The sequence below is a fragment of the Poecilia reticulata genome, chromosome 15 (genome assembly GCF_904066995.2).
Source record: "Poecilia reticulata chromosome 15, P_reticulata-male-v2, whole genome shotgun sequence".
NCBI classification, from domain to species: domain Eukaryota; kingdom Metazoa; phylum Chordata; class Actinopteri; order Cyprinodontiformes; family Poeciliidae; genus Poecilia; species Poecilia reticulata.
Genome location: NC_088844.1, coordinates 10,312,705 through 10,327,492, shown reverse-complemented (window position 1 = coordinate 10,327,492; position 14,788 = coordinate 10,312,705). Strand labels below are relative to the sequence as shown.

General features: G+C 38.9%; 1 protein-coding gene across 1 annotated transcript in view; it reads left to right on the top strand.

Annotated features, from left to right (window-relative positions):
• Window positions 1–5,561: 5,561 nt before the first annotated feature.
• Window positions 5,562–14,788, top strand: part of arid5b (AT-rich interaction domain 5B) — a 107,907-nt gene continuing 98,680 nt past the window's right edge. Inside the window, exons 1-2 of the mRNA XM_008429163.3 lie at window positions 5,562–5,684; window positions 5,999–6,253. Of these exons, the coding sequence (XP_008427385.1) occupies window positions 5,664–5,684; window positions 5,999–6,253 (276 nt within the window). The 5' untranslated portion in view covers window positions 5,562–5,663. The remainder of the gene's footprint in view (window positions 5,685–5,998; window positions 6,254–14,788) is intronic.

Here is a 14,788-nt window from a genome sequence, read left to right as displayed (position 1 = left end):
CATAAAAATATTACATTTAGATCCCTTCAACAAAAAATAACATTAAGGTTTGGTGTAAATGTTGTTTGGTCTTTAGTACAAATTAATTTGTGATTTAAACTAAGGACAGTCAAGTATCCCCTTCAAGTGACTCTCACCATATGAATTGCAAAAGTATAAATTATTTTTATTACACAATAGAACAAAACTAAACTAAGTCACTAGAAAAAGAAAAACTAAACTGATTAATACTCACATGCAGTTCCAGCATTTGTCTATTTTCTTTTCCTCATATAATATATTACAAATTAAGGACAGAGCAGGTTTAAATCTGCTTTATTCTCCATCTGATGCCTGTAATGACAAGTATTTTCAGAAAGATTTGATCAGTGGCACCGTAAAACTTTCCTTGTAAAGTTTTACTCTTTCCTTGTAAAGTTTTACTCAGTTCCTGTATGATTTAGTCATCATGTGGAGACAATACGCTGATGACCTCACTGAATATTGTGAAACTACAGAGAGAAAAAAAATGAACTTTTAAACCGCGGTGCACACGTTTGTGTAATTTTTATTCACTCCCCCTAATGTTGCAATAACTTTACAAACTTGCAAACTTCTACAAGTCTCCTCTCCATTTTAATTTAGTGTTTTACCAGCTGAAGCAATTCAAAGTCTTGGGGGAATTTTGCTGCCATAATCCCCCCCCATATGGTTCCAAGACAATTTTTGCGTCCCGTCCAATCTGCTGAATCTGGCAAAGTGTTTTCATAACGCAGCGTGACACTAAGTAATGTTTTTGCGGGGATATTTCCAAGACATTTGAGCAATGATTATGAAGCCACAGTGTATATACAGAGTGTGAATGTCGCAATACTCATGCCACAGACTGTTTGACATGTTCCAAAACAAATCCATGTTTAACCGGAGATATGTATGCCGCAGTATAGGAAGCACTATTTACTCAAAGTTGCATATTTTTACATGTTACGAGGAAGATATTCAAACATGTCACCAAAGAGCGTATAGCGGAAAAGACAAGTTTTTTTTTTCTAATTCACAATATGAGGAACTCAAAGCAAGCTGGTGCAGCTTTCGTAACCAAAATGGGCTCTTACAGTGTTTTACTCTTATATGCATTATTCAGTATGGAATCATTCACCACTTCCACATGGTACTGTTACAAGAGGATCTTATGTATTCTACATGTGAACAGGTCACCGTTTACAGATAAAAAAAAATCCTAATTTGCATAAAAGCAGTGACCGCGTTTGAATAAAAATTAGCCTCTGGATTTAGAGGCCCTAAATATTGAAATTGTAAACGTGAAATGGTTGCTTTATTATTAAAACAATCACGATACCGTTGTTTCCAAATCATTTAAACCTAACACTATTTTCAGTGACACACTGTGTCCACATGTGGTTCAAGTGTTATGACTCAGGTGGTTAAAAGTGCAACAGCGGCTCTCCGTTTCCCGTCTGTGGCTGCTTGCTGGAGCTGCTGCACCAGGCTGGATGTTTAGCAGCTGTGTGCCGAGAGACGGTTTGCTTTTTTGCCACTTCACCAGGCATCTCTTATTTTACTGCTGCACATTCAACAAGAAGGTAAAAGGCAGGTATCTGATGAAATATCTTCATCCGTGTGGTCTCTCTCCGTTTCCCACACTGAGATTCCTGGGGGCCAGTTTGTGGATTCACTCATGGAGTTACATCTGCTGCAGCTTATTGATCGAAGCTTCTCATTTGTGTTTATGCAGACTGGTGTAAAAACAAGCGTGTACTGTCGTGTCATGTTCGCCTTTTTTTAAGTAGTTTACCCGTCTTAAGTGGGACATATTATGACCATTTCAGTTTGTTTAGTTTTACAAGGGCATTTTGGGAGTTTAACGTTTCCACCTACTCTAAATTTCAGAAAATCCCAAAACTTTGTTCCTGAACATCTTGGGTTTTAGTATAAGTGTTTTTTTTAACTTTGCAAACCAATGATAATTCTTATTACCTCCTACTTATCCCTCTATTTGTCAAATTAGGCTTCTTTTACATTGTGCTCTATTTATTTCAGATTTTCAGATCTTGAATCTGAGAGTTATGTAACACGAATTGACCGTGTTGCAGTTCAGTGTAACGGTTTGTATTTGCTGCTTTTGAATTGTATTCAGTTGTAAGCATTTTCTAACCTCGATTAGGAATCTGATTTATCCTGACAGCATCAATTTCCAGTTAAAGATGTCTGGAAAAAAAATAAAAAGATTGATTGTTACGTTTGTTATTTTTCCACTGGTGGTTGCATGAGTGTTCCAATAAACGCCAATGAATTTGAAAATGTTGTTATTGTGTGCAGCTAATGTCAACAACAACTCTTTATGTAAATGGTGTCCTAAAGAAACCTGTTTAAAACATCTGAATGTTTTTTTTAACAGCTGTATTTGACTGCAGTGACATGCCATGCTAAGAGAAACATTACGAATACATTTCTATTGTTATCCCAATAAATACAGCAAGATATTGTGATAACAGTAAAAGTCCACATGACCATTGCTGCTGGAATAACTCCTCTGGCAGTAAAAGTTATCATCATTTTATGGATTTAAGCATCAACATTTTCACCAGTGCAGATCATATGCACAGTGTGATTTAAGCTGTGAGAAGAGCAAATAAAGAGTTTGTGACTCACACACTCATTAAGTTTAATTGGAGCATTTGAAACTGACTGTGAAAATAAAATTGCAAGAGGCTTATTACATGAGTTGCAAAGAAGATAGCTCAGAATGACTACATAAGGGTTGCTTGGCACTGCAATCTTTTATTTCATTCAAATAGAAAAGCATGTGGAAATTTCAAGGTGGTGTGCAGACGTATTTAATAAGTTAGAATGTGTTCAGATTATGCTCGTTTCCCACCTTTTGAAAAATAATAACCGCCTGGTTTTCATTAAGCCCACGTTTCTGTATTAAAATGATTTTCTGATAAAACATTCCAGTCTTAAATGTTTTTTTTATTAAGCAGAAAATAATTGGAATTAATACAAAAATAAAGGCTTTAAAGCTCCAATCTCTGTGTGATCATCACGTGTTTCACTTTGTGAACTGAGTTTCTGAAATAAAGGAACTTTTAAATCACATCCTGATTTATTGAGTACCCCTGCATACTACGACGCCCTAAAAACACATCGACATTTAATTAGCATATTAAATGTCGATTAATTATTGATCGAAGCTTCTCATTTGTGTTTATGCAGACTGGTGTAAAAACAAGCGTGTACTGTCGTGTCATGTTCGCCTTTTTTAAGTAGTTTACCCGTCTTAAGTGGGACATTCCTCTCTTTCCCGTCCACAGTTGTGTTTTGTTTTTCAATTACCACATCTCTGCGTGAGACCTCGTTGTCATCAATATCTGCATCTTAATGTTACGCTCGCGCTGCTTCTACCTGTTGACACGCAGACACTTTGCAACCAGCAGATAAGAGCTGGATTGGAGCCATTGATTAACCAGCGACTTCATTACGGCGGCTGGCAGCCATTAACAATGCAACCCCATTGATTCAGCAGCCGAAGTGACTGTGAGAGAAATCAGGGAAAGATAACACTGGGAGCTGTGGTTTATATTGGATTCACTGCAGGAATCTCAACGCTGCTGTAGCCTCATGCCAGACAATGAGTCTCTGTGTGATCCACCTTTTGCCCTGTCCCAGTTCTCTCAGCTGCAGCTGAAAATATCACAGTGTCACACAGCATTACCTCAACTATGTTCTTTGTATTAATGTATAATGCCAGGGTTGAATGGGGGGGTGGAGGAAAGAGGAGAGATAAGCTATAATAAGAGGAAATCACTATATTTAGCTGTGACTCATCTGTCTCCATACGCCTCTAAGATGAATATCAGACAGACGTTTATCTAACAGGAGGAGGAAAATGTGTCGGTTTGCAGAACAAAAATACATGTTATAAACCGTGACACAAAACGAGCTCCTTATGAGGACTTCCAGAGAATTTCTGTGACGTTTTGGTCAGATGGAGGCCACTGTAGTCACGTAGCAACATTCATGGAGTTTTGTTGTCCGTGTTTCTGGCTGTACTTAAAAGCAATAGTTAATAAGCTTGATCCTGAGTCAGATTATGTCATAAATTGCTAACATATGGGTCTTTAGGAGATCTTCATGTTTTTAGGTTTTGAAACGGCCCCTCTCTTAAGTTTTGATCGAGAAAAGTGACCCTTGTGTCATTTTTAAAGTTTAACATAGCTCTTAAATTGGCATGGCTTTGACAAGGCACTGTTTTAAAATTGTGATCACTTATATATTCAAGGACTTACACACACGAGAGATGTGCTATAACATCCACAGACTTTTACAGCTCATTAAAATGTGTCTTCTCTTTCTAAGAATCTTACAATAGATTAAAAATATAACACTCAACATATTTATAAAGGATGACCACTGTCCACCGGTTGGTGGCGCCCCAGTTGCTCTGCCCCTTATTTCAGTGGGACAAAAAAAGGCGCATTGCGTAATAGTGTGCTTCAAATAGCTTGTGTCAGAAGTAGACCTGAGTCGCTGTTGTGTGCTCTGTGATCTGAGTGCTGGATAAACACAGGGGAAACAGCGACGCGCTGTGGACTTTGTCTGTACTGCTATAAACTTGAATAATGCCAGTCAGCCTTTGATAAAAATGCAGCGGACACATTGAGCCAGCGGAGAACAATAGATGTAAATAAAAAAACATGAAGTTTGAGTGACTCTACATAAATAATATAGCCGGATTGGCTTAAGTACGTGTACATTTCGGGGGCTCACACAGCTGTAAGAGTCGTGTGGTTAAAATAATAAATATACATTAGTATTTTATTAGCGGCTTTGATCATGCAAATGTATTTAAGCGTGTCAAATACAAACCGCGCTTTCCTCACAAGGTCAGTTTAACACGATTTATGTGCTCGCATCGTGATTTGTGTCCCGTGACACCTTTGCTTTCTCTTTCGGACATTTTTTTGCGTGTGTCTTTTCACACTCGCCACAAAATAAATAAACACAAATATTTGTCTTTTTGGGGGGCGATTTCACAATTAAAAATCAACCTTCCAAGCCTTGGGAGCCTTAAATCGCGACCATGGCCAAAGCGAAGCGCCTCGCAGGTTTCCTTTTGAGGAATCATTTGATAGCCCTATTAACTTTCATGTAACATTGTTTCTTGAAGGCATCCACAGCAAGCGCCTCAGTGTCATTACTGTGAGAAATGTGCTTTCATATTGAACGTCTTTTACGAAAGTCCTGGAAGAGACGTAACACCATGAAAGATGTACACGCAGATTAAAAGCCCATTTTGAGCTCAAATTGGTATAAATGACGTACCAGAGCGTGTTTTATGTGCTTACTTAGAAGAATATACAATAAATAATTAAAAAGTGTTCATCTATTATTAATTACGCTGAAATATTTTGAGGAAACATCTGTTAGTTTTTAAAATAAAGCCCTAAAAACCATTTATTCTGCCATATTGTTTCGTCGAATTAAATGAAAACACTAAACGCACATTTTTTAAACTAAAACAATTTTTTCGCACCACTTCCACGTTTAAAATATCACGGTTTACACTCCATATAGCTACGCCCCTTGCAGGACCTTCGACAATCCATTCAAGCCAGCAAGTTTGGAGAGCGTGTTGAGTTTAATCAATTCATAACGTCGAGATGGAGCCGAACTCACTGAAGGTAACGTTTGTTTTCATGCGTCGATTTATTCCAGTTCCTCTCTGCCTGATTTAATTAATCCACACCTTTCTGTAAGCGCGCGCGCGAGCCGCAAAACTTTCACGCGCTGAAATTAATGCATCTGTTTGAAATGTAGAACATGTAAAAATTGTTTAATTGTTGTAGTTGTGCGCAGAAAACAAGAGGTGTATGATGTTTACAAGTCGAGCGTGAAGAAGCGAGGGTTTCTCTTTTTTTTTTCGTTTGTTTGTTTTTGTTTTAATTATTCATTCATTTCTTTACTTGACTTCAATCTTAATTTTTTTTTTCCACAGTGGGTGGGCTCGTCTTGCGGTTTACATGGACCATATATATTCTATAAAGCCTTTAAATGTACCCGGGATGGCAAAGCGAGAATCCTCGCTCTCGGAGACTTTTTCTTCGTCAGATGCAAACCCGAGGATCCTATATGCATAGCGGAGCTCCAGCTTCTCTGGGAGGAAAGAACAAGCAAGCAACTTTTATCCAGCTCCAAACTTTATTTCCTACCCGAGGATACTCCCCAGGGACGATCCGTCGCCCACGGAGAGGTAGGAATGCCTGAATCGCTTTGTTTATTTCGAGGAATTTTACATATTCCGCCGCTTCTCTTTTGTTTACTGGCCGTGGATCTCTCTCAGAGGCATTCAGGAACCCATGCATTTATTATGACATTGATGTATCGATCGGCAGAAAAGAACTGGCCTACAGCGGAATTCGCTTTTTATAGTTGTAGACTTCAGCCTTGTTTGTCTATTGTGGTGTCAACATGCTGAATGTGCACTTGTCCAGCTGCGCTCAATAAGACTGCAGCCGCTGCGCTCCGTGGGGTTAATTGTGCCATGATAATAATAATAATAATAATAATAACAAAAAAAGAAAAGGAGGGGAGTAGGGTAAGGAGCAAAAAAAAAAAAAAAAAAAGCAACAATCTTTCGCCTGCTTGGGCTCTGTCATTTTCATTTCTGGTTAAAAGCGTGTCAGATATGCTGACATACGGAACGGAAATTGCGAAACGCGATAGTAATGAATGCATGATGGGATCAGATACAGCTCCGTACGATAGTTATTATTTTGTAATGCGGCTTGATGTTGAAAGAGGCAGTGCAAGTCATAAAAAAGGGTGCCAGAGGCGAGCCAAGCCAGTGCTGACACGTCCTAACTATATACTCTCCTCGCTTTGCATAATTTTCCCCAGTGAACATTTCTGTCCTCAAACAATGATATTGTCAGCTCACATTTCTTGTAACCGCGCCTGCCTCGCTGTTCTTGGCACAGACATGCTTGGTTATGATTGACTATGTCCATATGTGGCGCTTGTGATCCTGTTACGCTGAATGGAATTACACTATAAAATGGGATTTTAAATATTAGCCATTAAAGCCATTCGAAATTAAAGCGAGCATGTTGATTTGTTAGCATTTAATCAATTTGAACAACTTAAGCTAGTTTATGTTGGTCACAAATCCTGCCTCGACATTTTTTATTTTAATACAGCTGAAGTGTCCGGTTCTGTAATCTTCAGTGGTTATGGGAGTTGTGTTGTGACAGATGATGTCTACTTGTTATGAACCGTCTTTAGACTTGTGGGTAAAAAGTTTTCACTGTTGGAGAAGCATTGGGTTCAGGTTTAGCTGGTCTACCTACACCAAACATGCAATTTTCTTAACCCCCAAGGCAGTTGTTGCCAAAGAACGGCGCTTCTTAGCTGTGTTTGCCAGGATAAATGGTCTAAAACAGCTTTTTAGAATAAATTGAAGAATTTTGTTACTATTTTTGTAATGTTTTATTCCTTATCCAGTTAATTTCTAAGTTTAGGGACTGCTAATGCTTACGTTAACAATGCTAGCTAGCTAAGCTATTACAGTAAATCTCAGTCAGTAATGAATGTCACATTAGCAATCTGTGTTTGCCAATAAATGGTCTGTAAGACAGCTTTTTAGAATAAATTGAAGAATTTTGTTGCTATTTTTGTAATGTTTTATTCCCTATCCAGTTAGGGAATAAACTAACTGGATAGTTTTTTCCAAGTTAGTTTATTCCCTGCTAATGCTTACATCAACAATGCTAGCTGACTAAACTATCTACAGTAAGGCAGTAATGAATATCACATTAGCATTAGCTGTGTTTGCCAGAAAAACATTTTACATGTCACACTCTTAGAAAAAAAATGTAAAAGTTTGTTTATAGTCCACTAATGTTTATGCCTTACTGATTTAGGATGGGGTTAGTGCAGAAGTCAAGCTTGCTAGCAAGCTGAGATTATTTACTCTGTCAGTTGTTATTAATGAATGCAGATGCGCGGTTGCTGCAAACAGATTGACTTTCAAACTTGTTTGATTAGATTCAAAAAGTTAAGACTAATGTCACTAATTTATTCACTGGTCTTTGAGCTGCTGAAATCCTGATTGATGTTCACCCAAAGAAAATGTATGCATGTTGCACCATTAGTTTTACTGGCGAAATTCTAACAGCTTGTTTTATCAGTGTCCCAAATTAAGAGCTGTGAAACAAACAATATATGTGGTTTTTCTCTCTGATATAATGACAGCAACACTTTAATTGCTGCCTTCTTGCTTTTGATCACTCTGCGGCTGCGTGGAGATTACTCTCTGTTGCTGTTATATTGTTTATAGGGGACAAAGCCGTGTTTGTACTTGACTCTTCCGCTGATGGTTTACTTACATTCTTTCCTCTTGAGTAATAAGAGCAGCTATCACATTTCCCTTTCATGAGAAAGGTGGCTATTTCTGGCCAGCAGCTTAGACAAGCTATCATCCCTGTGAATTCTTCTTGTGAGCAGGGGTATCTCCTCTTTAAACCCCCCTGCTGTTAGCATTTAACAGACTACAATTATTTAGTAATTACTCTGAGTGCATGCATTGCCCTTCCTAAAGACCAGACTTGCACAAGACATGCCAGCTCCGCCCCCTTTATTCCCACAGACTTATTTGCATTGCAAAATGCTCACATTCCAGCTCATTGACTGTAGCTGGAAAATATTACTTATTTAATAACACAGGGTCTGCACTGCCAAATGTAGTCACACATATTTGCCACATGTTGTAAAGCACATTGACATACAGCTCCAAAAAGTAAGTGAAGCTATTTTTCTGCATAGATTATTGATTTTACGCTGATAAAACAAACAGTTAGATTAAGGTAGCATAACTTAATTTGAGTAAATTGTAATTAATACATGTCAGGAGGATAAGATTAAGTTTTACTGCTGAAATCAGTTACTTAGTTTCAAACTGTTCTTTTTGGATTAAGTTAAACTTGTCCTTTAAATTTTATTAAAGAACTGGAATTGCAATGAATTTGCACTTCATCAACAGCATAAAGACATGTATTAAAATGTCCTTATTCAGAATAAACAGCTTTCTTACACATTTTAAGACCTGATACATTTACTAAATGCACGTAAATAGAAAAAATATAGGGCTTTTAGTTCACAATATGTTGCAAAATAATTTTATTAGTCTATGCAGTATTATCATCACAAATAACAGTTTGAAGTGCAGTATTGGTTGACTATTAGATCACCAATACAAGGAATGCACACGTAGCAGGCCAATAACATTTCCAGCCTGTCAGATGGAGTCTCTGTCTAGTAGAAACCCAAACCTGATCCAGATGACAGAGCCCAAGATATCAAATGTCACCGAACGTAGGAAGCCATCCAGTGACAGGCTACAAAGAGAGGAGTGAGGAAAGTGTGGATTTATTGCAACTGATAACCATTGCAAATCATTGCAAAACTTCACAATAATACTGAACTGCGATCATGTAACGCTCTAATATTATGCAGTTCTTTTGCAAAGGACTGTCACAACAGAGTGCAGTCCTGTGCTTCGTCCATGTATTTCATGAAGTTGTCAAGATCACTCTGTCGTGAGAAATAAAAGTTAGTTTGTGATCGAGCCATAATATGTTGCAGAAACAGTAATAAAGTTTCAAATCTATTTAAACAAGATAACATGGAAGCATTTTTTCCTGGCAATTACAGTCAAGCTGTGCCACTTGTTAGAAGTGACTGACAAAGGTTAATGGTTAGCTTGTTAACACATTTGACAGTGGTACTAGCACTTCTGCTAAACTGGTTAAGAAATAAAACATTACAGAAATGGCATCAGACCTTTGAAATTGTAGTTTGAGAAAGTGAAATGCAAAGTGTTTTTTTTTGCATGACTAGCACAGCTGGGAGGTGTTAATTATTGGCAACAATCAGGAATTAGGACTTGGCAGAAAGTTAAACATAAACATAAAAAGTGTTACTAAACTACTGAAGGACATAGTAACAAACGTTTTAATATATTTGAATACAGTGCCATGTCAACCACGGCTAAGAAATGCCAAGATGTTTATTGCTGTTACATTTGAGAGTTTGACTATTCTTTGATTAAATTTCAACCGGGTCAATCAACAAACAGCAGAACGATGATGTTGTTTTTCTGCGCTGTTTCAGAATCGTAGTCTGCCTGTAGTTTTAGTAATAAAATCTTGTTCGGATCGGCACGTCTCTGGGTTATGGTTATTTACAATGCAGGCAATTTCCGGTAAGCTTTATATAACGTTAGCAATTGGGTCAAATTTAAAACCTCAACAAAGTCCACGTCTCCATCCAGGAAGCAATCATGTCTCAAAAGCCAAGAGTCCAGACCCACTGTACCAAGAAAAGCATAGAACAATTGGCTGGTTTTTACCAACAAGCGGAAACATTATCCTTGACAAACACGCAAAGACGTGCCTCCTATTAGCAATGGCTGCCTCAGCATTATAATTATCGCTAAACTAGTTATGACTTATAATATTCAAGTCTATCCAGAACAAAGAGGCAGGTAATATTTTTTTCCTACAATTAGAGCAGAGGTGTGTTAATGGCCTGAGGGTTGGCAGTGTCTCGTCTCCTCTGCTTGGTTCGGCATGGGGCTGTGGTGGTTTGATATCAAGTGTGTACAACTAATGCTGACCCAATGCTGAACCAGAATTTTTTGTTAATTTGTAACAAATAACTTATTTGTTGGATTAAAAACATAATTTCAATGACTGGCATTTGTCACCCTGTGAAAGTTTTTTTTTTTTTTGTTGTGCACATTTGTCACAAGTTGTAAAGCAACTAAAGGAGACAAAATATCAGTTTGAATGGAAACAGCTTTCCTTCGTGGACGGTGAATTTTAGCGCACGCCACTTAAACACATCATTTTCCTTTTGAAGCTTCTAGAGATCAGACTCTGGGTTTGTATAATTTGGATGATGAAATGTTATAAGTGCTATGTAGCCCGGCCTCAATTAAAGGGCTCGTTTTTCTCTGAGCAAATCAAACTACTTACTGTATATTACACAGCAGTGGAAATCGCCCTGACAACTCGGAGTCAGTTTATGACCTTCACTGAGCCCATTCAGATTTTCGCTGACTTTGCCCCACAACACACTAATCTGCACTGCATGAGTCAGCTATACCGGAGCGGCGCTTGCAGATGCAATCCATAATCCAAAAACACAAACAGGAGGAGAAAAAAACAAACAAAAAACAAAACAAAACTGATGCCCAAAAATCAACACATTTATTTACGCTGTATGTTTTAAAAAGCAGATGTTAAATTCTGCACTTGGGTGGTGAAGGTAAACATTGCGAGAGGGATTGATTTCATAAAGCTCACATAAGCTGGTTTCTTTCAGATGAAATAGATTTGTGGCTCTGCAGCATCACTGAAAACTGTAAATCTGTAATTGACTGAAAATCAACAGCTTAATTTGTGCTTGTGAGTCATGCAGATATGAATGCGATAAGCTGCAGTTCTCAGGAAGTGTGTTGTTATCACAAGGTTTAGGTGCTAAATGATAACATATAGTCTCATGAGATAAAATGTCCAACCTGCTATAATTGTAGTTTGTACTGTATATTTATAGATCATGCTAGATTTTACATGAGCATTTTCACACAGTTTAGAACAGAGTCTGAAATGTGAAATGTAAACAGCTGGTTGTACTTTGCTTTCATCTAAAGCTTGAGGCCAATATCCCACAAATACCGAAAAACTTGTTTAAGCCTTTTATTAAACTTACTGGAAGTGGATTACTGATTCTTTTCTGCTTTGGAGCTCCAAAGTATGATGTAATTTCCTGATTATTTCTCAGGTATTTGTTTGCCTCTAGCATCTCCTGCAGCTTGTTTGCAGTTTTTTTTTTCCCCCCCTTTTTGCTGTGGTTTGCAGTGACGGGAGGAACCAACCCGTGACCTACTGTGCTTGTTTTTCTTCTGTCAAAAGGGTTGGAAGGTCAATTCCTTTTAAACGCAGCCAGGCTATCTTTCTTCTTTCTTTTTTTTTTATAAGAGCTTTGGACTGGAAATAAAAATAATGATTCGGGCGAGTGCATGCAAACTCCTGGCGCCTGTGTTTTGCTGATTAGATGATAAACACATCAGGAGTGAATTTATGAATCTATTTATACCGAGTTAATTATTAGCTCCATGTGCAGAGGAAAAAAAGCTTGATTTTTTATTTATTTTTTCACTGTATCCCAACCTGACCGGCAATGTTTACCACCACCAGTTGAGGCCAGCTTGGTCTTTAACCAGGCTTTGTGTCGGGTTGCTCACCCATTATGACAAACCCTCTGTTGGGGCCCTTTTGCTCTATTTGCCTGCCTGCAAACTGCCACTGACTGAACAGTCACATGTGTTTTAAAGCTCACTGAGTGACACAATATTTCTTGTCACACCAAATGGCCCGCCTCCTCTCTCCCCTCCTGGCTGTAATACACTTTCTGTTTTTGGACAGAGCTGTTGTAGATAACAGCTCACCACACACAACACCCACTTATTGTACACTCCTCCTTCAGGCTCTCGTAATTGCTTATTCTTATCTTTTCACTGCATATCCTGCTTTTACTGCATATGCAGCATAATAGGAGGGCCGCTCTCGTAATGGGAATTCTGCATCTGCGGAGAATATTCCTGGATCATGTTATATTAATGTGCTATTATCATCACCTCTGATTTCATCTGACCTCTCCTCTCCTCTGTTCTGTCCCTGTAGCTGACAAGGCTTTGGCACACACACACACACGCACACATGCACACACACACACGCAGGCACCCCCCCCCCCACACACACACACACTGACAGGCAGGGGGACTGCAGCAGTAGGCCCGGTATTGATTGCTGTGGAAAACACTTTGGCATGCATCCAGAGCCATTTCTTCAGCACATGGCAGGAGTCCACGCATGTGTTCTGGTGCTCGCAAAGCCAGCTTGTAGGGGAAATTAGATTGTATTCATTTGCTGCTTCTTTGATTTTAGTTTTCTCCTAAGGGGAAAAAAAAAACAAGCAAATAATTTTGGGCATGTGGGACACTGTGGAGTTAAGCGTAAGTGGCTTTGATATGCAGCATTTTGATGGATAAGGTCGTTGTGCAGAACGGCTGGAGCGTAAATGTAGATTTTTACAGATCTTTTCTTTTTTTTTTTTTTTTTACTATGTCCAGCCTGCGCATTAAAACAAATGTCCCCATTCACATAACAATGGCAGGAATTTTTGTGGAGTAGAACTTTTTCTTTCTTTCTTTTATACGCTGTGCAGCTCCTGCTGCAGAACAAGTCATTAACTCTGCACACTGCCCTCCAGTGAATTCTTCACCATTGCTGAAATAGCATGTAAATTATTACCAGCTATTTTGAATAGTGTAATTTAAAACCTTTTAAAATGTAATGGCAGAGACTTCAAAGGCAATGAAAAAGAGCTCCCACAAACATTAAGATTTTTTCTTTTTTGTTGTTTTTCTATTTTTCTTTCTTTCTTTTTTTTTTGCAGCCTAAGTAATAATATGTTTCCAGTGCTGCATGTTTGTCAACACACCCGAGACTTTTGGTGTTTCTTAGCTTGGTTTGTTCCACTTTGTCATTCGCTAACCACTTGAGCAGGCAAACATTTGCCTTGATGCATGACTCCAATGCCTCCGGCTACAGTGGATCATTATTATATCCACCGATGCAGCCACAGACGGGAAGCCCCTGCTCAGTAATCCAGTCGACATTTTTTAATTCCTCACTTGTGAACTCTTGGGCACGCAGCGCCTCTTTTCTCCGTCTTCATCGCATCCCGCTAAAATGGAAGCATATAAGGCTGCAGTGATTCAAGCGGGGCTGACACAGCTTTTTGCTGCGGTGTCACCTTACATGATGAATGCCTCACCCACTTTCAGGAGGGCTTTGAAAACTCCTCTTATCTCGCCGTTTCTTGCCGTCGCTAATGCTGCAGAAGAATGCTAAGTTCATATATCACCACGGCTTGTGTAACAGCAATCTCTTAATGGAATCGGTGAATAAAAGATGAGTTCGGCAGCACCCCCGTCGATATGCAGCAACTTTTATGCATACATGAATACGCTGCACAAATTAGGCAGTGCATAGCGGTGAAGAATCATCCTCACCTGCTTTAAACGGTGCACCTTGAACTCCTTGGAGTCTGAAAGCAGTCTCAACAAAATATACTGTGAGCCAATTGTCCCTGGCACACTTCCTGGAGCTTCTTTTTTAATTCCCATATAAGTTTGTTTTGGGACACTGCAGTCAAGGTCAGCCATGGGGAGGGGAGACAGATAATGAACTCATAATGTGTTTCATAGCCTCGTTTTCTCTTCCCTCCTTCCTTTGCTCTGCTTATCCTGCTCTGTCTACATTGTCCATGTCACCATGTCCATTACTCAATTACTAATCTCCTATGGCCTTAGGAATTCCTGTGCTGACCTCTCAGAGGCAGCAGCCTGAAACCTTCGCAGCATGTCAGGAGTCCTCTCTCTTTGTGTGTGTGTGTGTGTGCGTGTGTGTGTGTTTGTACCCAGAGTATAGAAAGACACCCACCCACTGAGCTTCAGCACCCCTCGACTCACTAAACTGAGTGTCTTGTCAGCTACGTTTGCTCAATATGAAATTTCAGATGTTTTTAATTGGATTGGCAGGTAGAAATGTTGCCACCAATTCACCAGGTCCGGTGAAAATGAAGTTCAGCATCATTGGGAAAAAATCTGTTCTGTTGAGAATATTGGATTAGTTGGACTGCATTTTAACTTGCGGCCAAT